Raw genomic sequence first — 27,245 nt, forward strand, 5'->3', positions numbered from 1 at the left:
CTCCTCTTGCTTGTGTGATTGCTTCCCCTCATGGGACTGGCTGTGGCTGTGTGAGACGTGGAGGAGTTGTCTCTTTGCTGATGATGTCTCAGAAGTCCTTCCTCTCACAGAAGCTGCTCCAGTTGATGGAAGCAGCTTTGCTGCAGCTAGCTGGTGAGCAGGGGTAGCACCTGAGTGGGTTTGAGGAGAAGACCATTCCATGGTTCCATGAGAAAGAACAATCAATGGCTCCATGATAAAGAACATTCCATGGTTCCATGATAACAATCAATCAATGGCTCCATGGTAAAGAACATTCCATGGCTCTATGATAAAGAACATCCATGGCTCCATGATAAAGAACATCCATGGTTCCATGATAAAGACTATTCCATGGTTCCATGATAAAGAACAATCCATGGCTCCATGATAAAGAACATTCCATGGCTCCATGATAACAATCAGTCAATGGCTCCATGGTAAAGAACATTCCATGGCTCTATGATAAAGAACATCCATGGTTCCATGATAAAGAACATCCATGGTTCCATGATAAAGACTATTCCATGGCTCCATGATAAAGAACAACCAATGGCTCCATGATAAAGACTATTCCATGGCTCCATGATAAAGACCATTCCATGGCTCCATGATAAAGAACAATCAATGGCTCCATGATAAAGACCATTCCATGGCTCCATGATAAAGAACAATCCATGGCTCCATGATAAAGAACATTCCATGGCTCCATGATAACAATCAATCAGTGGTTCCATGATAAAGACCATCCCATGGCTCCATGATAAAGACCATTCCATGGCTCCATGATAAAGACCATTCCATGGCTCCATGATAACAATCAATCAGTGGTTCCATGATAAAGAACATTCCATGGTTCCATGATAAAGAACAATCAATGGTTCCATGATAAAGAACATTCCATGGCTCCATGATAAAGACCATTCCATGGCTCCATGATAACAATCAATCAGTGGTTCCATGATAAAGACCATCCCATGGCTCCATGATAAAGAACAATCCATGGTTCCATGGTAACAATCAATCAATGGCTCTATGATAAAGACCATTCCATGGCTCCATGATAAAGAACAATCAGTGGAATGTTGCCTGCAGTGCTTCAGATGCCACTTGCACATGGGATGGACAAGCCAGGGCCAGGCTGGGTTGTGAGAGGTGGTGGCTGTGGCTCTGCAGGGCTCTGTGCAGGTAGCAGCTGGTTAGGAGATGCCCACACCCGGGCTGGGTGCCCCCTGGTGCCCTGGCAGAGGTGCAGTCAGTGGAGCTGCAATGTGAGGCAGGTTAGTGAGGTACCTCCAGCAAGGCAGACTCTCTCCTGGCCTTGGGAAAGGATTTCCTCAGACAAAAGCAGAGAGCATTTCCAATTCCAAAGTCAAAACAGCCACTCCACTCTGGGGCTACCTTTGGTTGGTTCTTTTGGGGGAAAAGAGAGGAAAAAACTCCTAGAAGGAGAAGAGATTGGGCATAAAAGAGAGAGGGGAAGGCTGAAGGTGTTCCTCTGGATGGATTTTCCCTACTCAGCCTTTATTCTTACCCAGAGACTTCATCAAGCTGCTGGAAACATGAGCAACTGTGGTGGACACCAGAGTGCATGGGGACCACCAAGGGTGACCACACAACTGCCCTGAGCTTGTTCTGAAGTGCTGGGGACAAGAAGTTGTCTCTGGGTTGACTTCAGGGGAAGCTCAGGTGGCTGAGCTGGAGACAGCTCTCAGGCCAGACTGATCTCAGCCCCTGAGAAGGATTCAGGGAGCTCTCCTCTGGGCAGAGGAGGAGGTGAGCTGGGCTGGCTGCAGGCACCTGGAGGGTTGCTGATACAGACCAGGAGCCATTAATGGCCACCTGCAGCTTGTGCTGCCTTCCACACCACCACAGGCACCTTTGGCCTTGCTTGAGGATGTGGCTGCATTCCCCTTTGGTGTCCTCTGCACGTGGGAGAAAGAGACCTCCCTAAAGCCTTGTGAGACCAGGAGTCTCTCAGGGCACCTGGAAGCAGCACTTCCTGATGCTGCTCTGTTAAAAATCCTGGCTGGCATCAACAGAGGAGGCAGTGCAGGCTGGGGCAGCCCTTCAGCCCTTCCACATGGTCATGTTTATCTGTGCTGATGCTGACCTGGCCCCAGCCAAGCTGCAGCAGCCTCTGGGAGCTGTGGCTAGAGGTCAGGGACAGTAGATAAGTGTCCTGTAGGCTTCCATTGCAGGCAGGAGCTCACTCTCAGGAATTCTCCTGGATAATGAAAACCTACAGAGTCATTAACATCTTCATTGATGATCTGGATGAGGGCACTGAGGCCATCAGCAGTGAATGTGCAGATGACTCCAAGCTGGGGGCAGGAGGTGAGCTGCTGGAGGGCAGAGAGGCTCTGCAGAGGGACCTGGACAGGCTGGGCAGAGGGGCAGAGGCCAAGGGCAGGAGATTGAACACAGCCAAGTGCCAGGGGCTGCACTTTGGCCACAGCAACCCCAGGCAGTGCCACAGGCTGGGAGCAGAGTGGCTGAGAGCAGCCAGGCAGAGAGGGACCTGGGGGTGCTGGTCGATGGTAGGCTGAACATGAGCCTGCAGTGTGCCCAGGCAGCCAGGAGGGCCAAGGGCAGCCTGGCCTGCAGCAGGAAGAGTGTGGCCAGCCACAGCAGGGAGCTCATCCTGCCCTGTGCTCAGCACTGCTCAGGCCACAGCTTGAGTCCTGTGTCCAGTTCTGGGCTCCTCAGGTCAGGAAAGAGGTTGAGCTGCTGGAAGGTGTCCAGAGAAGGGCAACAAAGCTGGGGAGGGGTCTGGGGCACAGCCCTGGGAGGAGAGGCTGAGGGAGCTGGGGTTGCTTAGCCTGCAGGAGAGGAGGCTCAGGGGAGACCTTCTTGCTCTCTGCAACTCCCTGCAGGGAGGTTGGAGCCAGGTGGGGGTTGGGCTCTTCTCCCAGGCAGCCAGCCCCAGAACAAGAGGACACAGTCTCAAGCTGTGCCAGTGGAGGTTTAGGCTGGAGGTTAGGAGGAAGTTCTACAGAGAGAGAGAGATTGGCCCTTGGGATGTGCTGCCTGGGGAGGTGGTGGAGTCCCAATCCCTGGAGGGGTTCAGGAGGAGACTGGATGGGGTGCTTGGTGCCATGGGTTAGTTGATTAGGTGGTGCTGGATGATAGTTTGGACACCATGATCTTGAAGGTCTCTTCCAGCCTGGTCTGGTCTATTCTATTCTATTCTATTCTATTCTATTCTATTCTATTCTATTCTATTCTATTCTATTCTATTCTATTCTACTGAGTCCTAGAATGGGTTGGGTTGGGAAAGACCTTCAAGGTCCAACCCCCTGCCATGGTCAGGGACACCTCCCACCAGCACAGCTTGCTCAGGGCCTCATCCAGCCTGGCCCTGAACACCTCCAGAGAGGGAGAAGTTACTGAAAGAGTCAGGGAATGTCCTGAGGATGTTTCTAATCTCCTCTCTCTTGGGGTCCCAAACCAGAACTTCTCCACACACTGGAAGCAGAGCCCAGGTTGGTGGTGGGCAGCTTCTCTGGGGCTGGTTTGAGTTGGGTTCAAGTGCCTCTGAAAATGGCTATGGGCTGGTGCTGGCTGCTGGTGCTGTGAACTTACCTGCTCTGTGTGTGGCCATCCAAAGCAAGCACTGAGGAGCTGTGCATGCTGCTGTCCTGGCAGGGACATGCTGAGGGTCTCCTCCTGCCTGGCTCACTGGCAGTCTGTCCCCATCTTCCCTGCTATCTGCCCATCCAGCACAGCCTGAAGGGGGAAGCTGCAGCAGAGCTTTCAGTGGCATCAAAGCTTTGGTGCCACCTCCCAGAGGTGGCTGTGGCTGCCTGCTGTGGAGCTTGGCTCTGGAAGGCTTGGATGTGCTTCATGCTCTGGTTTGAGCAGCTTCACCCTGATTTTATCACTGAACAATGGAATTTGTTCAAGATTTGTGGCTTCCTCCTCTCCTGGGACCCTGGAGGCCTAGCAAGCAGGATGGAGACTTCCATCTGATGAGCACAACCCCAGCTGCCAGCATCATGTGGATGAAAGGCCTTGGGATCAAATGAGGGCAGTGGCTCCTCCTCAGCATTGGTTTCCCTTCCACTCCTGAACCTCACCACCTCCTTTGTCTCCTGTTGAATCATTTCCAGCTGAGGTCTCTCCCTGTTCTGATTGCTTCTTTCTTGTGGAGGAAGAACAACCTTTGGAGCTCTTCTTTGCCAGGCACATTGGCCCAGGTTGGAGGTGGCTGCAGTCCAAGAGTTTGTCTTGGAGCAGGCTGCTGTTCTCCCAGTGTAGGTCTGCTTAGGAACATCCTTGGCTGGTTGATGAACAGCCTGCCACTAGCACAGGCTTTGGCAGAGTGATGATCTTCTGAGCCAGGAGAGAGCACTGCAGCTTTTGGGGCAGCTTGTCTGAGCCCAGCTGCTCACCCTCTGTGAGCTGCTCCTGCTGGGGAGCCTGCAGCAGAAACAGAGCCACAGAATTACCCTAAAATTGTCAGGGTTGGAAGGCAGCTCAAGGCTTAGCCAGCTCCAAGCCCCTGCCATGGGCAGGGACACCTCACCCCACAGCAGGTTGCTCACAGCCACCTCCAGCCTGGCTGCAAACACCTCCAGGCAGGAGGCTTCCACCACCTCCCTGGGCAGCCTGTGCCAGGCTCTCACCACCCTCCTGGCCAACAACTTCTTCCTCACAGCCAATCTCCAGCTCCCCACTTCCAGTTCTGCTCCATCCCCTCAATCCTTTCACTACCCAACACCCTAAACAGTCCCTCCCCAGCGCTCCTGGAGCCCCCTGCAGATCCTGGAAGGCCACAATGAGGTCTCCTGGGAGCCTTCTCCTCTCCAGCCTGCACAACCCCAACTCTCTCAGGCTGTCTGCAGAGCAGAGCAGCTCCAGCCCTCTGCTCCTCCTCCTGGCCCTGCTCTGGACACCTTCCAGCCCCTCCAGATCCTTCCTCATCCTTTCCCATGCAGACCCTGGACATGGATGCTAAGGTTCTTCCCTGCTGAAGGAGGCTTTGGCCCTCCTGTGGAATGGGAGTGTAGATAACTTGCCTTGGGTAGCTGCACCAAAGGACCTGCTGCCTCCTCAGGGGCAGTGCACCTCATTTGGGGGATTTCTCAGCCCGCTAAATGAAGGAAAGAAAATCAGCATTCCTCCCCAGGAGTGAAGCTGCTGCATGGCCCTGCCCTGCTCTCTCTGCCCTGATGCCCACGCTGCCAGCCCAGCCCCCAAGCCCCTCTGGTGGTGCTGCTGTTGGAGCCATCAACTTCTCAGCTCTGCTGTGTCTCAGGAGCAGCAGAAGGACTTAAGAGAAAAATCACAGCATCCTGCATCCACCCCATAATATGTGTGAGGATCCAGAGCTTTTGGTTTAAACTGGCTTCAGAGTCACTGAATGGCTTGGGATGGGTTGGGTTGGGTTGGGTTGGGTTGGAAGGGAGCTCAAAGCTCAGCCAGCTCCAGCCCCCTGCCAGGGGCAGGGACACCTCCCACCAGCACAGCTTGCTCCAGGCCTCATCCAGCCTGGCCCTGAACACCTCCAGAGAGGGAGAAGTTACTGAAAGAGTCAGGGAATGTCCTGAGGATGTTTCTAATCTCCTCTCTTCTGGGGTACACCAAGGGGAGCAGTCCCAAACCAGAAACTCTCCAGGGCTGTGCCACCCACTGGAAGCAGAGCCCAGGTTGGTGGTGGGCAGCTTCTCTGGGGCTGGTTTGAGTTGGGTTCAAGTGCCTCTGAAAATGGCTATGGGCTGGTGCTGGCTGCTGGTGCTGTGAACTTACCTGCTCTGTGTGTGGCCATCCAAAGCAAGCACTGAGGAGCTGTGCATGCTGCTGTCCTGGCAGGGACATGCTGAGGGTCTCCTCCTGCCTGGCTCACTGGCAGTCTGTCCCCATCTTCCCTGCTATCTGCCCATCCAGCACAGCCTGAAGGGGGAAGCTGCAGCAGAGCTTTCAGTGGCATCAAAGCTTTGGTGCCACCTCCCAGAGGTGGCTGTGGCTGCCTGCTGTGGAGCTTGGCTCTGGAAGGCTTGGATGTGCTTCATGCTCTGGTTTGAGCAGCTTCACCCTGATTTTATCACTGAACAATGGAATTTGTTCAAGATTTGTGGCTTCCTCCTCTTCTGGGACCCTGGAGGCCTAACAAGCTGTGCATGCTGCTGTCCTGGCAGGGACATGCTGAGGGGACAGCCACAGCCTCCCTGGGCAACCTGTGCCAGTCTCACTCTCAAGAATCTCTTCCTCCTCTCCAGCCTCAGTCTCCCCTCTCCCAGCTCAAAGCCATTGTCCCTCAGCCTGGCACTCCCAGCCCTTGTCTGAAGCTCCTCTGCAGCCTGGGGTGGGTGCAACACACATCACCCCCAACCCTGCCCAGCAGTGCACCCCTCTGTGTGTGTGCTCCTGTGCACAGAACCATAGAATGGCTTGGCTTGGGTTGGGTTGGGTTGGGTTGGGTTGGGTTGGGTTGGAAGGGACCTTCAAGATCATCCAGCTCCAACCCCCTGCCAGGGGCAGGGACACCTCCCAGCAGCACAGCTTGCTCCAGGCCTCATCCAGCCTGGCCCTGGGCCCCCCCAGGAAGGGGTCAGGTTGGTGTTTCCTCGTTGCAAGTGCAACAGAAGGTTCTTGGAGCCAGGTTTTGAGACAGGTTCAAAGAGGAGAGAGGTCCTGTGGTGCAGAGCTGCCTCCTTGGTAGTGCAGAGAGAAAAGTGGAAGGAGTTTCCTCTGCCTCAGACACTGACTGGGTAAGGCTCAGCCCAAGGCTGGTGTCTGCCATTGCTGTACACCATCAGAGGCATCTCCAGAGGGCAGATCTTCTGTCCTAGGGAAAATGTCTGAGACCCAGAGGATGTGAGCTGGAAGCAACCACTTCTGTCCCTTGGCTCTCCAGGAGGTCCAGACTGGGGCTCCTCAGTTGAAGAGACACAAGGGAGCCAGGTGGGGGTTGGGCTCTTCTCCCAGGCAAGCAGCCCCAGAACAAGAGGACACAGTCTCAAGCTGTGCCAGGGGAAGTTTAGGCTCAAGGTCAGGAGAAAGTTCTTCCCAGAGAGAGTTGTTGGCCCTGGGGATGTGCTGCCCAGGGAGGTGGTGGAGTCCCCATCCCTGGAGGTGTTCAGGAGGGGATTGGATGTGGCACTTGGAGACATGGTTTAGTAGTCAGGAGGTGCTGGGGCACAGCTTGGACTGGATGATCCTTGAGGTCTTTTCCAACCTTATTGATTCTATGATTCTATTGGAGAGAGTCCAGTGGGGGCTGCAGTGTCTCTGCTAGGAAGGAAGGCTGAGAGCCCTGGGGCTGTTCAGGCTGGAGAGGAGAAGGCTGAGAGGGGATCTGATCAATGGCTATCAATATCTGAAGGTGGGGCTCAAGGAGAGGCCAGGCTCTGTTTGGTGGTGCCCAGTGGTAGGACAAGGAGCAACCAACTCAAGCTGGAGCCCATCAGGTTCCACCTCAACATGAGGAGAAACTTCTTTGGTGTGAGGCTGCTGGAGCCTGGAGCAGGCTGCCCAGGGAGGTTGTGGAGTCTGCTCTGGAGAGCCTCCAAGCCCCTCCTGGATGTGTTCTGGGTGCCCTGCCCTGGGTGCCCTGCTCTGGCAGGGGGCTTGGATGATCTCTGGAGGTCCCTTCCTACTCCTCCCATTCTGTGACTCTGGGATTTCAGCTGGATGAAACTTCACCCTGCTGAGGGGAGGGGAGGGGAGGGGAGGGGAGGGGAGGGGAGGCAAAGCAGTGCCATGGTGGCTGCAGGGCAGCAGCAGAGTTGGTGGATTTGGGCATTCTGGATGTCACTGGCTGTAGACCTGTGGATATCATTCCCTGGCTCATGCTGTGTGACTTTGACTCCTTCCACATCAAGTGAGTTGAACTTCTGAATGCTTAAGGACAAACTCTCCTAGAGTGAGTCATGGAACCACAGAATGCATCAGGACCCTCCAAGGGCATCTTGTCCAAACCCCTTGCAGACAGCAGGGACAGCTCCAACTGCAGCAGGCTGCTCAGGGCCACATCAAGTTTGACCTTGAAGGTCTCCAGGGCTGGAGCCATTCTCCAAGGGTTACACATTGAGCATTCTTTTCCATTTGGACACTGACAGGCTGCAGAGCTGGGCCCATGACAGCCTCAGGAGGTTCAGCAAGGCCAAGGGCAAGGTCCTGCAGCTGGGGCAGGGCAATCCCAAGCACCAATACAGGCTGGGCAGGGACTGGCTTGAGAGCAGCCCTGCAGAAAGGCCTTGGGGGTGCTGGGGGAGGAGAAGCTCAGCAGGAGCCAGCAGGGAGCACTGGCAGCCCAGAGAGCCAAGCAGAGCCTGGGCTGCAGCAAGAGAAGTGTGGCCAGCAGGGCCAGGGAGGGGATTCTGCCCCTCTGCTCCACTCTGCTGAGCCCACAGCTGCAGCTCTGGGGCCAGCTCTGGAGCCTCTGTGCCAGGAAGGCTCTGGAGGGGCTGGAAGGTGTCCAGAGCAGGGCCAGGAGGAGGAGCAGAGGGCTGGAGCTGCTCTGCTCTGCAGACAGCCTGAGAGAGTTGGGGTTGTGCAGGCTGGAGAGGAGAAGGCTCCCAGGAGACCTCATTGTGGCCTCCCAGGAGCTGCAGGGGGCTGCAGGAAAGCTGGGGAGGGACTTTGGAGGGTGTCAGGGAGGGATAGGGCTGGGGGGGATGGAGCAGAACTAGAAGTGGGGAGCTGGAGATTGGCTGTGAGGAAGAAGTTGTTGGCCAGGAGGGTGGTGAGAGCCTGGCACAGGCTGCCCAGGGAGGTGGTGGAAGCCTCCTGCCTGGAGGTGTTTGCAGCCAGGCTGGAGGTGGCTGTGAGCAACCTGCTGCAGTGTGAGGTGTCCCTGCCCATGGCAGGGGCTTGGAGCTGGCTGAGCCTTGAGCTCCCTTCCAGCCCTGCCAGCTCTGGGACTCTACAAAACTCATCCCATTGTATGCTGCTGGTGGTGGAGACCACACTGAGTGTCCTTTCTAGATCTGTATTCTTAATGTACCTTTGGATCTAAACAAAGTCCTCATCTCCCAGAGCTAGAGGAAACCCTTCCCTCACTGTAATGCTTCACACTTCAAATGTTTAGTTAAATGACTCATTAAAACCATCCTGGTTTGGTCACCTGTGATTGTCAGTAGATGATGGAGAAGACAAGGCTCCAGGGAGAGCTCAGAGCAGCCTTCCAGGACCTGAAGGGTTCCAGGAGAGCTGGGGAGGGACTTGGGCCAAGGGCTGGGAGGGACAGGAGGAGGAACAATGGCTTTGAGCTGGGAGAGGGGAGACTGAGAGTGGAGAGGAGGAAGAGATTGTGGAGAGTGAGGCTGGGGAGACTCTGGCACAGGCTGCCCAGGGAGGCTGTGGCTGTGCCCTGCCTGGAGGTGTTCAGGACCAGGCTGGATGAGGCCTTGAGCAGCCTGTGCTGGTGGGAGCTGTCCCTGCCCATGGCAGGGGGCTGGCACTGGCTGAGCTTTGAGCTCCCTTCCAACCCAAACCCATCCTGGGTTCTGTGACTCATCAGCCTGGAAGTTTGTTCCCTTTTCTACCTCTCTGTGGCCAGAAAGTCACCAATGATGTTCAGTCAGCACAAGCCAAGGAGGGCAGGGCCTGCATGCTCCCTGCATGTTCCCAAGCAAGTGGCCAAATCCTGAGGTGTTTGCATTCTCCCCAAGGTTTCAGCCCTGCTCTGAGCCAGAGGTTTTGTTGCCCATCCCCTGGAGGCTGCAGGCCCATTCTTGGCAGGGCTGCTGGCAGTGGGCAGCACTGCCAGGGGATGAGCTCCTAGCAAGAGATGCTGCTGCCAGTGGTCAGCTTCTATGAAGAGCTTGGAGACTGCCAGTGCAAGCCTGGCCTGGGAGCAGGCTGGCTCAGTGCTGCTGTTAGCAGCTCACAAGCCCAGAGTGTGTCCAGCCCTTGGCTCCAGACAGGCCTCCTGCCTTGGCCCCAGGGATCTGCCCCAGCCTCTGCACACCACCAGCTGCTCTCACATCTTTCCTGCCACCACCTCTCACATCAAAGGAGCTCATGCTGTGGGAAAAAGCAGCTGCCTGCTCTGGGTTGTCCTGATGACCTGCTGGATGGTTTCGCTCCTGTCCACTAATTCTTTCATTTGAGGAACACTGAATCCCTGTTCCCTGCTCATTAAGCCTCCCACTGGAGCCATGGTTAGCCACCTAGCACCTCAGCTGGGCTTTGTTTGCTGCCTCCTTTGGTTTCTGGCCAGACTGGAGCCATCATTCATTAACCTCAGCAGCCTCCACTGGGTATTTTCAGGAGCCAGAGAAGTTCAGCAGGGGTTCAGCCTGTGGTTTCTGTGCTGTTGTGATCCTCTTTTCCATCCTGTAATTGATTCCTTCCTCCTGGTTCCCAGGACTGCTTTGGAAGCCCTTTTGGCTGAGCACTCAACCAGCTGCTGTCTCTTGTCTTTAACACAGAATCTGTGGTGATGAGCTGGACGGTGGCACCATGACCATCCAGAAAGCCATACAGCTCCTCTGCTCCTCTGATGACAAGTACCAGGCCATGGGTGCCTACTACCTCCAGCACACCTGCTTCCAGGATGAGTCTGCCAAGCAAGAGGTGAGCAGACCCCTCCAGCTCTCTGCTGTCACACTGGCTGTGGGGGTACCTGGGGGAGGTGGATGATGTGGCACTTGGGGCCAGGGTTTAGCTGTGAGGTCTGTGCTGGCAGCTTGCACTTGATGATCTTTGAGGTCTCTTCCAGCCTTGGTGCTTCTGTGAAACTGGTGAGCCTCACTAGCCAGGATCCATAGGTCCCCTGGGATCAGAGAATCATGGACTGGAGTTGTCTGGGCTGGCAAAGCCCTCTGGGATCAGCCAGGCCAACCCCAACCCAACCCCACCATGGCCACCAAGCCCTGGCCCCAGGTGCCATGGCCACAGCCTGCTGCAACCCCTCCAGCCATGGGGACTCCACCACCTCCCTGGGCAGCCTCTGCCAGGCCCTGACCACTCCTCCAGCAAAGACATTTTGCCTCCTCTCCAACCTCAGCCTCCCCTGGCACAATTCCAGGCCAGTTCCTCTCCTTCTATCCATATCCATGGAGCCTCACACCTCCTTGGGCACCCTCAGGAAGTAGTTCAGTAGCTTTCCCAGCCATTAGAAGCCCTTTTCTCCCAGCAGCAGCCAGTCAAGATCCTGAGACAGGAGAACAGCAGAGGATACCCCATCCACATTGTCTCCATGAGCTGCTGTGACACAGAGGGACAGGTTTGGGTGACACAGGAGGAGCCATCCAGGTGCAGAGTCCTCTTCTAGAAGCAACTGCCCCTGGTTCCAGAGGGACCTTTTGCTGTCTCAGTGCTGCAGGGGCAGAGCCACACTAAATTGCCCTGAATCCTACTGTGCTCTTCATTGTGCTCTGCTCAGTGACACCTCAGTGCTTAAAGAGAGCAGACAGAGGGCTGGGGACAGAGATGTGAGCAGGACCTGCTGGGACAGGACAGGGGAGGATGGTTTGAAGCTAGAAGAGGCAGATTCAGAGCAGAGAGAAGGGAGAAATGTTTGATCTCTTCTCAGTCATCTTTGTGGGCAATAGGTAGAGGGAGAGGATGCTGCCCCTCTGCTGAGACCTCCCCTGCAGGGCTGGGGCAGCTCTGGAGCCCTCAGCACAGACAGGGCCCTGGGGGAGCAGGGCCAGAGGAGGCCACAGCAGTGCTGGCAGGGCTGGAAGCCCTCTGCTGGGAGCCCAGGCTGAGAGGGTTGGGGTTGTGCAGCCTGGGGAGGAGGAGGCTCCAGGGAGACCTCCTGGTGGCCTTGCAGTGCTGAAAGAGGCCAAGAAGAAAGCTGGGGAGAGACTTCTGAGCAGGGCCTGATGTGCCAGGCCAAGGGGAGATGGTTTGGAACCAAAAGAGGCAGATTGAGAGTGGAGAGAAGGAGAAATGTTTGGTGCTGAGGGTGGGGAGAGCCTGTGCCAGGCTGCCCAGAGAGCTGGGAGCTGCCCCAGGGCTGGCACCAGTGCAGGGCAGGTTGTGTGGGGCTGGGAGCAGCCTGCTGGGGCTGGGGATGTCCCTGGGGGCTGCAGAGGGTTGGGCTGGAGGAGCTCTGAAGGTCTCTTCCCATCCAAACCCTTCTATGGTGCTGTGATCTCAGCCATTTTCAGTCATCTCAGCCAATAGGTTCATTAGTGATCATTACCAAGCTTGGTGATCAAGGAGAAGCCCTTGTGCTGCCCAGCTCATTTCTCATATGCTTCTACCCTCCCATGACTACATTTGTGCCAGCACAGGCTCAGAGGATCACAGGATGTTAGGGGTTGGAAGAGACCTCCAGAGATCATCCAGTCCCAGCCCCCTGCCAGAGCAGGGCACCCAGGGCAGGGCACCCAGAACACATCCAGGTGGGGCTGGAAAGTCTCCACACAAGGAGACTCCACAACCTCTCTGGGCAGCCTGCTCCAGGCCTCCATGTCCCTTACAGTAAAGAAATTCCTCCTCATGTTGAGGAGGATCACAGAATGTTAAAGGTTGGAAGGAACCTCCAGAGATCATCCAGTCCCAACCCCCTTCCAAAAGCAGGATCACTTAGGGCAGTGCACACAGGAATGCATCCAGGTGGGTTTTAAACTCTCCAGAGGAGACTTTCAAAGGAGCAACCTCAAGGATGGATCTGCTCTGTCACAGGAATTTATCCCCCCCCTTGGTGTGTTTGGCATAGAGTCACAGAGCTGGCAGGGCTGGGAGGGAGCTCAAGGCTCAGCCAGCTCCAAGCCCCTGCCATGGGCAGGGACACCTCACACCACAGCAGGTTGCTCACAGCCACCTCCAGCCTGGCTGCAAACACCTCCAGGCAGGAGGCTTCCACCACCTCCCTGGGCAGCCTGTGCCAGGCTCTCACCACCCTCCTGGCCAACAACTTCTTCCTCACAGCCAATCTCCAGCTCCCCTCCTCTAGCTTGGATCCATCCCCCCCAGTCCTATCCCTCCCTGACCCCCTCCAAAGTCCCTCTCCAGCTTTCCTGCAGCCCCCTGCAGCTCCTGGGAGGCCACAATGAGGTCTCCTCAGAGACCTTGCTATGACCTTCTGTGGTCAAGCAAAGCTGGCCTTGGCAAGCTTCCATCTCTGGAGAGGTTGCTTCCCACTTCCTGGCACCACAGTGGTGCTGCCCATGCTGGCACAGTGTGGGGGTGTTCCTCTGTGCCCTCACTGTGGCTGAACCAAGCCAGGGACCCCAGCCCACCTGAGGGCTGCTGATTGTGGTTGTCCACACCCTTGGTGACCATTGAAAACAGTCCCTGGGCACTGTCCTGTCCCTCCACTTCCCAGCAGGATGTGTCAGAGCAGGCATCTGAGTCACCCCAGGGCCTGCTTGCTTCCTTCCCTCTCCCAGAGCTGCTCCTTCACGTTCTGCTGTCAGCAAATCTGCAGCCCATGGGGTGCCAGGAAGGGCTCCATGTGGGATTGTGCCCCCCAGGGTGCCTGGTGCAGAGGGCATCCTGCAGCAGGAGCTCCTTGTTTGGGAGAGCTCAGCTGGAGGGATCTGCTTCCAAAGCTCCCCAGTGTGTGTGCAGGGTCTGCAGGCTGGGCTTCCTTCCCCTTCCCAACGCTGTCACTGAAGGAGTGAGGTTGGAAAAGCCTTCTGAGACCATCCAGTCCAACCTTCTACCCCACACCTCTGGGACCACTAGACCCTATCCCCCATCTCTTGCTTTCTTGATCACCTCCAGGGGCATTGACTTCACCACCTCCCTGGGCAGCCCTTTCAGTGCCTGACCACTCCTGCAGGAAGGATATTGCCCCTAATGTCCAACCTGTCCCTGCTGAGTGCTGGAGTGTGACCCAGCTGACCTCAGAGGTGGTTAGGCTGTGCCAGGGCAATCCCTCTAAGCTCAGCCTGTGACTTCAGGGTGCAGATAACCACACAATGTCCTGCTCCTTTAAGTGGCCTCAGCAGAGAGGCAGAGCAATATTGCCTGCTGCAAACTGGAGGGAGGTTGGTGTGGGAGAAAGCACATTTACATCAGCAGAGGAGTCAGTCCATGGCCATTACTCATAGACATCCAGAATCACACAATACATCCAGTTGCAAGAGGCCTCCAAGCTCCTCCAGCCCAGCCCTCCACCCAGCACTGCAGGCTCAGCACCAAACCATGGCCCTCAGCACCAGGGCCACAGCTGCTGGAACAGCCCCAGGGATGGAGACTGCAGCACTGCCCTGGGCAGCCTCTGCCAATGGCTGAGATCCCTTCCAGGGCAGAAAGATTTCCTCAGATCCAGCCTGAACCTCCCCTGGGGCAGCCTGGAACCACTGCCTCTGCTCCTGTCCCTTGCCACCAAGGAGCAGAGGCTGCCCCCTCCTTGCTCCAACCTCCCTGCAGGGAGCTGTAGAGAGCAATGAGGCCTCCCTCAGCCTCCTCTTCTCCAGCCTGAGCACCCCCAGCTCCCTCAGCCTCTCCTTGCAGCCCAGGGGCTCCAGGCCCTTCTCCAGCCTCCTTGCCCTGCTCTGGGCAGGCTCCAGCCCCTCAATGTCCTTCCTGGAGTGAGGAGCCCAGAGCTGAACCCAGCAGTCAAGGTGTAGCCTCCCCAGTGCTGAGCCCAGGGGATGCTCCCCTCCTGCCCCTGCTGCCACAGTGTCTGACCCAAGCCAGGCTGCCCTTGGCCTTCTTGGCCCCCTGGGCACTGCTGGCTCGTGGTCAGTGGCTGCCAACCACCACCCCCAGGTCCCTCTCCAAGCTGCAGCTTTCCCACCACACATCCCCAGGTCTGCAGCTCCCTATGGGGTTGCTGTGACCCAGGTGCAGGTCCTGGCCCTTGGCCTTGTTGAACTTCACACAACTGAGCTCAGTCTCACCTGCCCTGATCCCACTGTAAAGCTTCCCCACCCTCTCCTGAGCCCAGGGGGATGCTCCCCTCCTGCCCCTGCTGCCACAGTGGCTGACCCAAGCCAGGCTGCCCTTGGCCTCCTTGGCCACCTGGGCACACTCTGCTTCGTCTCCAACCCCAAGGCCAGCACCTCTGTACTCACAACCTGTGCCCTGAGCCAGGCATGCCCTCTGCTAGCCCCAGCCACCCCTTCCTGCCAGGTCTGCTGCTCCCTGGGCTCGCCAGGAGAGCCGCGGCCGTCCCCGCAGCCGCGCCGGGGCAGGCTGCTGCCAGCTGCCGTCTCCTGCCGCAGGTCTACCGGCTGGGGGGCATCGCCAAGCTGGTGGAGCTGCTCCGCAGCGCCAGCCAGAACGTGCAGAGGGCGGCAGCCGGGGCGCTGCGGAACTTGGTCTTCAAGAACCCAACCAACAAGATCGAAACCCGGCGGCAGAACGGCATCAGGGAGTGCGTGGGGCTGCTGCGCAGGACGGGCAACACCGAGATCCAGAAGCAGCTCACAGGTACCCGGCCCCCCCCCCACCCCCCGCCAAGGGCCTCTGCCCTCCCCCACCCACGGCACAGAGCGGCTTTGGTGCTCCCGCGGCACCGAGGGGCCCCCTGGAGCAGAAGGCAGAGGAGGCTCTCGGTGTTCCCGTGAGGATTCCTCCTGTCCCCCTGGGGGAGGAGCTGCTCACACGGCTGTGGTCCTCCTGCCATGCCCGCAGCTTCCTGCTGCTCCCAGGCTGCTGCTCCCAGGCTGCTGCTCCTGGGATGCTGCTCCCAGGCTGCTGCTCCCAGGCTGCTGCTCCCAGGGCTCTGCCAAGGCTGCTGCTCCTAGGGTGCTGCTCCCAGGCTGCTGCTCCCAGAGCTCTGCCAAGGCTGCTGCTCCTAGGGTGCTGCTCCCAGGGTGCTGCTCCTAGGCTGCTGCTCCCAGGGCTCTGCCAAGGCTGCTGCTCCCAGGGTGCTGCTCCTAGGGCTCTGCCAAGGCTGCTGCTCCCAGGGTGCTGCTCCTAGGGCTCTGCCAAGGCTGCTGCTCCCAGGGTGCTGCTCCCAGGGCTCTGCCAAGGCTGCTGCTCCCAGGGCTCTGCCAAGGCTGCTGCTCCTAGGATGCTGCCAAGGGTGCTGCTCCTAGGATGCTGCTCCCAGGGTGCTGCTCCCAGGGCTCTGCCAAGGGTGCTGCTCCTAGGATGCTGCTCCCAGGGTGCTGCTCCCAGGGCTCTGCCAAGGCTGCTGCTCCTAGGATGCTGCCAAGGGTGCTGCTCCTAGGATGCTGCTCCCAGGGTGCTGCTCCCAGGGCTCTGCCAAGGGTGCTGCTCCTAGGATGCTGCTCCTAGGGTGCTGCCCCCAGGGTGCTGCCCCCAGGGCTCTGCCAAGGGTGCTGCTCCTGGGATGCTGCTCCTAGGGTGCTGCCCCCAGGGTGCTGCTCCCAGGGCTCTGCCAAGGGTGCTGCTCCCAGGGTGCTGCCAAGGGTGCTGCCAGCCCCAGTAGGGTCACCTCACTGGTGTCCCAGCTTTTCTGAAGGGTTAAGGTGGGTTTGGTGATGCAGCTGACCCCCAGCTGTGGCTGAGCACAGTGTCTGCAAGCCTCTACCAGATGCCTAGAGAGAGGCTTTGCTCCTACAAGCTAATGGCAATGAAAACACCAGTTCTGGGAGGAGGGAGGCTGCTTAGCTGCCCACCTCCCCAAGACACCATGCTCCCGGTGCCCATTCTGCTATTTCCCACACAGCTGGGCAGACACTAAGGTTTAGGGCAGCTTCTGAACCCTTGCTTCAAAGAGGGGTGGAGGGATGAAGGATTTGGTTGCTGGAGTTGACTCTGACCTAAAGCAAGCTGCATGGTGACTCTCTGCTTGTGCTTGCCTCCCACCTCCTTCCTAGGACTGCTCTGGAACCTCTCCTCCACTGATGAACTAAAAGAGGAGTTGATACAGGAGGCCCTCCCCGTTCTGACAGACTGTGTTATCATCCCTTTCTCTGGCTGGTCTGATGGCAGCTGCAACAGGACAAGGGAAATCATTGACCCAGAAGTGTTCTTCAATGCCACAGGATGCTTGAGGTGAGGCAACCCAGCAGGGCCATGCTGCAGCTCCTGGCAGGAGAAAGGCTCCTGGCAAGGCCAAGAGGAGCAGGGCAGGGCTTGTGCTGGGCACTGGGGAGTCCTGGGGTCAGTTTTGGGCTCCTCACTCCCAGAAGGACATTCAGGGGCTGGAGCAGGGCCAGAGAAGGGCAACAAAGCTGGGGAAGGGTCTGGAGAAGAGGGCTGGGGAGGAGCAGCTGAGGGCAGCTCTGGGCCACCTGATCTTGTTGGGGATGACCCTGCTGACTGCAGAGGGGGTTGGACTTCAGAGGTCCCTTCCAACCCAAACCATTCTATGATTCCTTGATTCTGTGACCTGGGGGTGTTGAGCCTGGAGGAGGCTGAGGGAGACCTCCTTGCTCTCTGCAGCTCCCTGAGAGGAGGCTGCAGCCAGGGGGGGTTGGGCTCTGCTCCCCAGGCTCAGGGGACAGAAGGAGAGGAACTGGCCTGGAATTGTGCCAGGGGAGGCTGAGGTTGGAGAGGAGGCAAAATGTCTTTGCTGGAGGAGTGGTCAGGGCCTGGCAGAGGCTGCCCAGGGAGGTGGTGGAGTCCCCATGGCTGGAGGGGTTGCAGCAAGCTGTGGCCATGACAGCTGGGGTTAGGGTTTGGTGGCCACGGTGGGTTTGGGTTGGGGTTGGCCTGGGGGAGCTCAGAGGCCTTTGCCAGCCCAAACAGTTCTGTGATTCTCTGATTCTGAGAGGAAGTGCAGAAGGCTTCCAGGCCAGATGTTTGTCCTGCTAGCTGGGGGGTTGTGTTAAATGAATTTGCTCTTGCTCAGTTCCTGCTCAGATCATCTAAGTCCTGGGAGAGCTGCAACAGCAAAACCTGGAGGTGCCCAGCTCAGAGCAGGGCACCTGATGTGTCTCACCCTCAGATTTTGGAGGCTTGCAGAGCAAATTCTGCCTGCTGGAAAACAAACTTGGCTTTGGTTTTTAGGTGACCAGGGGACAGGATCCTCTGTGTGAGGCAAACCAACATTTCCCCACTCGGTTTGACAACCATCTCAGGACAGAAGAGTTCCTGTGCCCTGCTCCCGTCCCCGTGGCTGGTCCCAGCAGCTGGGGCCAGGAGCAGAACAGGAGCAGCAGACCGAGCCCAGGGGAGTTTATTTTTCTGACAGGAAAGCCTTTTGCAGAGGATCTTTGCCCTGACTTGCTGCTTCCCCTCCTCCCCTGGAGTGTGAGCTGCTTGTCTCACTGGGAACCAGCGGGGAAACAACCCAAAAAGCTAAAGCTGTGTAATTAGGGACTTTCATCAACTGGAGCTCTCCCCGAGGGAGCACAGCACCAGCCACACCCTGACCAGACATGCAGCTCAGAGCCTCTATCTGCTTGTGAAACGAAATGGGTGAAGGTGGCAGAGGCCTTCTGAGCCCTGATCCTATCAGCCTCTGCGGCTGGGAGCCCTCTGTGAGAGACAGCAAAGGCTGCTCCCTGCCCTGCCTCGGAAGGCAGCTTCCCTCTGCAGCTGCCCCTGGGGATCTGAGGGGTATGTGGGATGTGAGCAGCTCCATTTCCCACACCACCTCAACCCACCGTGGCCCACAGACCGTCCCAGGACAGCGAGGGCAAGGCTGGGATGATGCAGGAGCTCTCCACAGGCTTGAGCTGGAGGCAGGCTCTGTCTGCTGAGCCTTGGCAGTGGAATCATAGAGTGGTCCAGGCTGGAAAGGACCTCCAAAGGCCATCCAGTCCAAGCTCCCCGCAGCCAGCAGGGACAGTAACAGCCAACACCCCCAGTGAAGGCTCCCAGATGCAGGCCAGGAGGCTGGGGGGCAGCAGGGGTGGGGAGCCAGCCAAGCAAGGAGGGCAGTGGGGTTGGGTCCAGAGCCCCTGCTCGGAGGAGGGAGAGCCCTGCAGGGCTGCTGTGACTCACTGCCCTGCCACAGCATAACCCAGGGATGAGAACAGCCTTGGGTTTGCCCTGGGCTGGAGCCATTGCTGCTCAAGCATTTCTGGCTTGCAGATGAATTCATGGTAATGAGGGAGGCTGCAAACATCAGTGAGCATCAAACCCAGCTCTGGAACGCCCGGAGTGAATATCTCACAGCCACTGCCAACCCCTCTGTGTTTTGCATTTGCAAGCTACAAGGCAGTAAAGCAGGGAAGAGGGGGAAAAAAGGCACAGCCCAGCAAAACAACAAACTCCATTGCCTGGGCCTGGCCAAACTCCCCTGCCCTGGCAGCACCACGTCACAGACTGCCGAGTCCCTCTGGCCGGGAGCTTGCTGCCCTCATTGCCCAAGCAAACATTGCTGCTGACCCTGAGTTAGCTCCATGCTGGCCACCACCACCAGGCCCTTCCTGATGGCCTTGGTTTGCTCTTCCCTTGGCAAATGTATTCTATGTATTCTATGTATTCTATGTATTCAAACACCTCCAAGCCTGTGCCAGGCTCTGCTGGGGGATGCCCAATGCCAGCACCAGGGGCAGTGGTGGAAGCTGAGGCAGAGGAAGCTCCATGGAAACAGGAGGAGAAAGTTTTTCCCTGTGAGGCTGACAGAGCCCTGGAGCAGGCTGCCCAAGGGGGGCTGTGGAGTCTCCCTCTCTGGAGATATTCCAACCCCAGCTGGCTGTGTTCCTGTGTGCCCTGCCCTGGGTGACCCTGCTCTGGCAGGGCCTTGGCCTGGGTGAGCTCCAGAGCTCCCTTCCAGCTCCTAACATTGATTCTGTGAAGGTCACAGGCACAGCCTCCAAGGCAAAATGTTGCTGGTAGTTACTGTCTCTCGAGGCTGCCCTCTCTGTAGAGCCTCTAGACAGGACATGTCCCTAGATGGAACCCATCCTGATGAGCTCCAAGAGAGCTCTGCAGCAGGGCAGTCCTGCAGGCAGCCTCCAGAGTGAGAGCAGCTCAGCAGCCTTGTGGTGAAGGCTGAGAGCTGGGGCTGGACAGCCTGGAGAGGAGCAGGCTGAGGGGGATCTGATCCCTGCTCACAAATAGCTAAGGGGTGGGTGTCAGGGGGATGGGGCCAGGCTCTGCTCAGTGGTGCCCAGGGACAGGGCAAGGGGCAGTGGCCACAAACTTGACCAGTGGTGATACTGTGGTAAGCTCCATCTAAACCTGAGGAGGAACTTCTTGACTTTGAGGACACTGAAACAGGCTGCCCAGAGAGGTTGTGGAGTCTCCTTCTCTGGAGCCTTTCCAGCCCCACCTGGATGTGCTGCTGGGTGTCCTGCCCTGGGTGCCCTGCTCTGGACCGGATGACCTCCGGAGCTCCCTTCCAGCCCTCGGCGTTCTGGGATCTCTGCACGCATCCTGGATGCCCACAGGCAGAACAGAGCAGAGCCCACGGGGCCTGGGAGCTGAGCTCAGCTAATCCTCTCCTGTCTCTCTCTCTCCTGCCATGCCCTGTGGTGCCCTCCCTCAGGAACCTGAGCTCTGCAGACATGGGACGCCAGACCATGAGGAACTACCCTGGCCTGATCGACTCTGTCATGACTTACTCCCAGAACTGTGTGGCCTCCAACCGGCCTGATGACAAGGTACCAGCTGCCCCTGCCAGCCCCTGCCTGCCCCTGAGGGACCCTGGGGAGGGTCCTGGCATGGGCCTTCATGTACTGCCAGAAGGTCTCAGCCCATGGGCAGCCTGGGCTCTGAGGGTGAAGCAGGAGCCTCTGCAACTTCCTACTGTTTTCCTCTACTCCTCATGCTGTGGCCTTTGAGTTGTTAGTGGCCCATCTTGCAGTGGCTCTGCTGGGCTTAGCAAAGCCCAGCAGACCTTCAGCTGAGGATTAGGGGTGGGAAGTGATCATGGAGGCACATCCCTGGAGAGCCTGGAGGGTGTCCTGCATGGTGGCATGGGATGTGGAGTGAAGATGCTGAGGGTGAACCTTCTGGGAGAGTCACTTCTGTAGAGGCAGAACAAAAAGTGCTGGAGATTGGAGAAAGGGACTCCTGGGCATTGTCAGTGGCACTGGGGAAATGTCCATGGTGACAATCCCAGCTGGCTCATGGTTACTGCTGGAAGAGGCTGGGCCCTGTTCCTTTGGTGTCCTTTGCTCTGTGATCCACCTAGCAACCCCCCTGACTACATTCTGTGCTCCCTTACATAGCTTTCACCTTGCTGCAGCTTCTCTTGCTTTCCTCTGTGCCTAACTCTGCCTTTTTCATGCTGTCCTACCCAACGAGATTGCTGTTCAAAAAAGGATTGGACTTGGCACTTGAAGCCATGGTTTAGCTAATCATGAGGTGTTGGGTGATAGGTTGGACTTGATGATCTCTGAGGTCTTTTCCAGCCTTATTGATTCTGTGATTCTGTGATTCAACAACAGGCCTCTGCTAACAGTCCCTCTGCAGCCTTCTTGTAGCCCCTTCAGGTACTGGAAGGTCTCCCCAGAGCCTTCTCTCCTCCAGGCTGAGCAGCCCCAGCTCCCTCAGCTTGTCCAGCTGGGGTGGGCTTCTAGCTTTGCTGCCCCTCAAAGGAAAGGTTGAGCTTGATGATCCTTGAGGTCTCTTCCAACCTTGGTGGTACTGTGATACTGTCAAGGGGAAACTGAGGCCAAGCCTGTAAAGCTGACTGCAAGCCTTCAGTTTCTAGAGGTTGGCTCCAAAGCTCTTCTCAGGCTCTGCTTTACACTTCCCACTCCTGCTGGAGTGAGTCCATTCCGTGGCTCCTGTGCCTCCTGGAGCACGGGAGGGGAGCTGAGGCTCAGCCCTCTGGAATGGGGTTGCCTTCCAGCCTGTTGCCTCCATCCCCAGGTCACTGTTGATGGATGTGTCCCTGGTGGTGTGACAGCCCCCAGCAGCCCTTCTGGGGGGAGCAGCTGAGAAGTTCAGCCTTTGATTGGGCACAGCTCAAAATCCCTTTCAAGGAAGCACAAGAGGGGCCTGGGCTCTGGCTGGCTGCTCTTTCCTCCCCAGTCACAGTGCAGTCTTCTAGAGGACTGCAAGTCCTCTGTGCTCTGGGCTTTGCAAGGTCCTTTTACCAAGCACAGGGACACAGCAAAGTGTTTTGACTCCTGATGCTTTCCTCCATCCCCTTCCCACCTCGGGATCCTTCCAAGATCCAAGCTCCATCTCCTGCTCTTCCCACCTCCTCACCCCTTCACCCAGCAGGACTCAAGCATACAAGCCCTAGATTGGCATCACATTCAGCAGGGAGCCAGCAGCTGGCATCTTCCTGCCAGTGGCCTGATGGTGACTCTGGGTCAAAGCAGTGTTTGTAGCCACAGCTGCAGGAGTTCACAGCTGTGATGCTGCCCTGAAGCCCTCAGTGCTCAGCTCAGGGCTGAGCAAATCCTCTTTCAGGGCTGGCTGTTGAGAGCAGATCAGTTCCAGCAGCACCTGATGAGCTCTGCAGATGTAGCCACAGGCTTTGGGCGCTGGCTACAGGCACCCAGGGAAGATTCTGCCTTGCTCTTTCTGTTGGCCACTCTGACATCCAGGTGAAGGAGGCTTAGCAAACTGTTCTTGGTTAGAAGTGGTCCCTGATCTGTAGCTGTGACTTGGATAAAGCCATTCAGAGATGACTATGGCAGGAGGAAGGCTTTCAGGACTGGGCATCCTGCAGCGGGTGTCGTGATATAAGCACCCCCAGGAGCTCTCTTTTCCTGGTCAGCAGCTTGTCTGGGGAACAGAGAGACCTGAGAAGGTTCACTGAATCAGTGAACACTGGCACAGGCTGCCCAGGGAGGTTGTGGCTTCCCCCTCCCTGGAGGTGTTCAAGGTCAGGTTGGATGAGGCCTTGAGCAACCTGTGCTGGTGGGAGGTGTCCCTGCCCGTGGCAGGAGGGTTGGAATGGGTTGAGCTTTGAGGTCCCTTCCAGCCCAACCCATTCTAGGATTCTGTGATGTCATTGAGATCCACCACATAGCATCAGGGCTATGTGGCCTTCATGCATGTCTTCTTCTTCTTCCTCCTCACCCCTTGCTCCCTTTAGCAGGAGCTTGTGCAGTGTAAGTGCCCTGGAAGCTAATTATGACCTGGTCTCTGTCCTCTCTGTAGCTGGAGCAGGTGCTGCTCCCTGTTGTTGTGTTTCTCCTGCCTAATGTGCTGCTTGCACATAGCATCAGGGCTATGTGGCCTTCATGCATGTCTTCTTCTTCTTTCTCCTCACCCCTTGCTCCCTTTAGCAGGAGCTTGTGCAGTGTAAGTGCCCTGGAAGCTAATTATGACCTGGTCTCTGTCCTCTCTGTAGCTGGAGCAGGTGCTGCTCCCTGTTGTTGTGTTTCTCCTGCCTAATGTGCTGCTTGCACATAGCATCAGGGCTATGTAGCCTTCATTCATGTCTTCTTCTTCTTCCTCCTCACCCCTTGCTCCCTTTAGCAGGAGCTTGTGCAGTGTAAGTGCCCTGGAAGCTAATTACCACCTGGTCTCTGTCCTCTCTGTAGCTGGAGCAGGTGCTGCTCCCTGTTGTTGTGTTTCTCCTGCCTAATGTGCTGCTTGCCTTTTTCTCCTGGGGCTGATTCCAGTCTGTGGAGAACTGCATCTGCATCCTGCACAACCTCTCCTACCGCCTGGACGCTGAGGTGCCCAACAAATACACCCAGCTCAACCACATGGCTCGCAGTGTCTACATGGACAAAACCCTCACAGGCTGCTTCAACAGCAGGAGCGGCAAGATGGAGGTAAGAGGCTGCCAGGGAGGCCTTGGAAGTGTCACCTGCAGCCCCAGGAGGGGGCTGGAGGCAAAGGGCAGCCCCTGAGCTCCCAGTTTGTCCTCTCTTTGCAGAATGATGAGTATGGGGTCCCCCTCCCTGAGGAGGATTTCAAACCCAAAGGACCCAGCTGGCTGTACCACTCCGATGCCATCCGTACCTACCTGTCCCTGATGGACCAGAGCAAGAAGGATGCCACCTTGGAAGCCTGTGCTGGAGCCCTGCAGAACCTCACTGCGAGCAGAGGGCTGGTGAGTGCTCCTCAGCTCCACACCTGGGCAGCCAAAGGGACCCAGAAGGCAAAATGCCCTCCTGCAACCCCAGGGCGCTGCTGCGGGGTGTGCCACGGGGGGAGGCTGCAGCTGAGGACTTCAGTGATGGCAAAAAGAGGTCCAGTGTGGTGCATGAGCATCCCATAATCAGCATCCCAAGGGCCTATCCCAGATCCATTCGCTGATTCATTCATAGAATGGCTTGGGTTGGAAAGGACCTTAAAGCTCATCCAGTTCCAGCCCCCTGCTTGTGGGCAGGGACACCTCCACCAGCCCAGGTTGCTCAGGGCCTCATCCAGCCTGGCCCTGAGCACCTCCAGGCAGGGCACAGCCACAGCCTCCCTGGGCAGCCTGTTCAGGGTCTCCCCAGCCTCACTCTCAACAATTTCTTCCTCATCTCCAGTCTCAATCTGGCTTTCCAAGTTTCCCCTCTCTGTTGGCCATGCTACCAGCATCTCCTGGCATTACAGACTACAGAATGAACCAGGTTGGAAAAGACCTTGGAGATCACCAAGTCCAACCTCTCCCCCAGCACCATCTGAGCGACTCAACCATGGCACCAAGGGCCTCAGCCAGGCTCTTCTTCCAGGAATAAGAACTGGGGGGGGGAACTGGGGGGGACTGGGGTTAGGTGATCCCCAGAGGGTCCTTCCAAGCTGGCATTCTGGGATTCTGGCTGCTTGGTGCTGCACAGCCTGGAAGGGCTGAACCTGGCACATCCTTCCCTTATCCTGCCTTGCAGGTAAATCAAATGTGTCTCTTCTCTGAAGGCCAAACCTCCCCCTGAGCCTTTCACCAGCCTGGCTTTCTTGGTCTGAGTATCACAGTATCACAAAATCATCAAGGTTGGAAGAGACCTCAGAGCTCATCCAGTCCAAGCTGTCAGCACAGAGCTCATGACCAGACCATGGCTCCAAGGGCCACATCCAATCCCCTCCGGAACCCCTCCAGGGATGGGGACTCCACCACCTCCCTGGGCAGCACATCCCCAGGGCCAATCTGTCTTGCTGGGAAGAATTCCTCCCTCACCTCCAGCCTGACCCTCCCCTGGCACAGCTGGAGACTGTGTCCTCTTGCCCTGCTCAGGACCCCGGTCAGGATGTGCCCAGATGTGAGGGAGGGAGCCAGAAGGGCTGCGTGTGCACCGCCCTGCGTGTGTGTTCCTCAGGTGGGAGGTGGCTGTAATGACAGGGTGGCTTGTGGCCTGTCCTCACACCAGAGCTGCTTGTCACATAGCTCTGTCAGATGTCCTCACCCACGGGGAGGGCAGCAGGGAGCTCCCCAAGGCGAGGCCGGCGTGGGCACGGCAGCAGCTGGGGCACGGCGGGGGCCGCGGCACGGCAGCGGCTCTGCCCTGCCCCACGTCGCTGCCCTGGGCATGTCCCCACAGGCTGCCTTCACGTGGACAGCCCTGGACTTGTCTGTTTGTGTCAAACTTCATCAATCCCCATGCAAATGAGATGGCTGAGGAGATAGGGAGCTTAATTAGGCGCTGGGGAGCAGAGGCGTCCCGCCCCGGCCGGTGAGTCACGGCCGCAGCCTCGCTGCCGGGGCAGCACCAGCCTGCCAGCTCTGCTCTCCCTGCCCCTGGCAGACACTCTCCAACAGCCTCAACTGCTAAGCAGTGCCATGAGCAAGGTGGAGAGAGGCTGGCACACCGTGGGCACAGGTGTGTGCTGTGTGCTCCATGGGCCCGAGAAGGCTTTCTGCAGCCACAGAGCTGCCAGGGAGCTCAGAGCTCAGCCAGCTGCAAGCCCCTGCCCTGGGCAGGGACACCTCCCACCAGCACAGCTTGCTCAGGGCCTCATCCAGCCTGGCCTTGAAGACTCCCTAAGGAGGAGAAAGTTCTTCCCATCAAGAGAGATTGGCCCTTGGGATGTGCTGCCCAGGGAGGCAGGTGGTGGAGTCCCCATCACTGGAGGTGTTGAAGAGGGGATTGGATGTGGCCCTTGGAGCCAGGCTTTAGCTGTCAGGAGGTGCTGGAGGACAGCTTGGCCTTGGTGATCTTTGAGGTCTTTCCCAACCTTATTGATTCTATGAGTCTGTGATTCTGTGGCATGGCAGGGAGCTGCCAGGGCCTTGTGAAGGGCAAGGGTGAGGTGAACACTCCTGGGGACATCGGTTGGGTGAGCTGCTAACCCCACTTGGGCTCCAGGGAGAGGGCAGAAGTGCCAGCTGTGTGATGGAGGATGAGGGACTGACTTTGCTGATGTCTGTGGAGAAGGGTAAAGGCCAAAGTGGAATTGTGGTGGCAGAAGCTCCACAGCTGCTGCTTACAGAGTCAGAGAGAGTCCTAGAACTGATCAGGTTGGAAAGGACCTCAGAGATCCTCTGCTCCAACCACCCTGCCATGCACTCTCAACCAGCCAAGGCTGAGCTCACAGTCAGCAAGGACCACCAGAGGGGAAAGGCTGCCAGGAATCCCCAGTCCCTGCCTCTGGCACACTCAGCTTTGGAGGCTTCCACCCAAGCTGCCTCATGGAGATGGCTTCTCAAGGCAGCTTTTGACTCCTGGATGTCTTCTGCAGTGCCCTGAGGCATAGGGTGGGTTGGGTTGGAAGGGAGCTCAGAGCTCAGCCAGCTCCAGCCCCCTGCCATGGGCAGGGACACCTCTCCCCAGCACAGCTTGCTCAGGGCCTCATCCAGCCTGGCCTTGAAGACTCCCAGGGAGGAGGCAGCCACAGCCTCCCTGGGCAGCCTGTGCCAGAGTCTCAGCAGCCTCACACAGAAGAACTTCTTCCCCAGCTCCACTCAGCGCCACAGCAAAGTGGTTCTCTCTCCCTGGGCTACTGAACTGAGAGCCAAGAGGTTTCAGGCACCTTGGTGAAGCTCTCAGTGCTGGCCTCTGGGGACCAGAGCTGAGCCACCCATGTGGGGCTTGGAAAGCAGCCTCAGGAAGTTTGCTGGTTGGACTTTGAGAGACTCTAAGAAAGAACTGAAGCAGCATCAGAGAACCCCAGAATGGGTTGGGTTGGAAGGGACCTTCAACATCATCCAGTTCCAGCCATGGGCAGGGACCCCTCCCACCAGCACAGCTTGCTCAAGGCCTCATCCAGCCTGGCCCTGAGCACCTCCAGGCAGGGCACAGCCACAGCCTCCCTGGGCAGCCTGTGCCAGAGTCTCCCCAGCCTCACTCTCCACAATCTCTTCCTCCTTTCCACTCTCAGTCTCCCCTCTCCCAGCTCAAAGCCATTATCCCTCCTCCTGTCCCTCCCAGCCCTTGTCCCAAGTCCCTCCCCAGCTCTCCTGGAGCCCTTCAGGCCCTGCAAGGCTGCTCTGAGGTCCCCCTGGAGCCTTCTCTTCTCCAGGCTGCACAGCCCCAACTCTCCCAGCCTGGCCCCACAGGGGAGGTTCTGCAGCCTCTGCTCATCTCTGTGGCCTCCTCTGGAGCCTCTCCAGCAGCTCCAGGTCCTTCCTGTGCTGGGGCCCCAGAGCTGGAGGCAGTGCTGCAGGTGGGGGCTGAGCAGAGCAGAGCAGCAGGATCCTCTCTCTCCACCTGTTGGCCATGCACCTC

At 57.6% G+C, this 27,245-nt stretch overlaps 1 protein-coding gene across 2 annotated transcripts in view; it reads left to right on the forward strand.

Annotated features, from left to right (window-relative positions):
* PKP1 (plakophilin 1) overlaps positions 1–27,245 on the forward strand; it is an 89,261-nt gene that overhangs the window by 47,919 nt on the left and 14,097 nt on the right. Inside the window, exons 4-9 of one of the 2 annotated variants that reach the window (XM_054176455.1) lie at positions 10,398–10,542; positions 15,099–15,306; positions 16,665–16,842; positions 20,144–20,345; positions 23,274–23,429; positions 23,534–23,710. In XM_054176455.1, coding sequence (XP_054032430.1) covers positions 10,398–10,542; positions 15,099–15,306; positions 16,665–16,842; positions 20,144–20,345; positions 23,274–23,429; positions 23,534–23,710 — 1,066 coding nt within the window. The remainder of the gene's footprint in view (positions 1–10,397; positions 10,543–15,098; positions 15,307–16,664; positions 16,843–20,143; positions 20,346–23,273; positions 23,430–23,533; positions 23,711–27,245) is intronic. The other variant, XM_054176456.1, reaches the window with a different exon arrangement.

This window comes from Dryobates pubescens, chromosome 35 (genome assembly GCF_014839835.1).
Source record: "Dryobates pubescens isolate bDryPub1 chromosome 35, bDryPub1.pri, whole genome shotgun sequence".
Taxonomy (NCBI): domain Eukaryota; kingdom Metazoa; phylum Chordata; class Aves; order Piciformes; family Picidae; genus Dryobates; species Dryobates pubescens.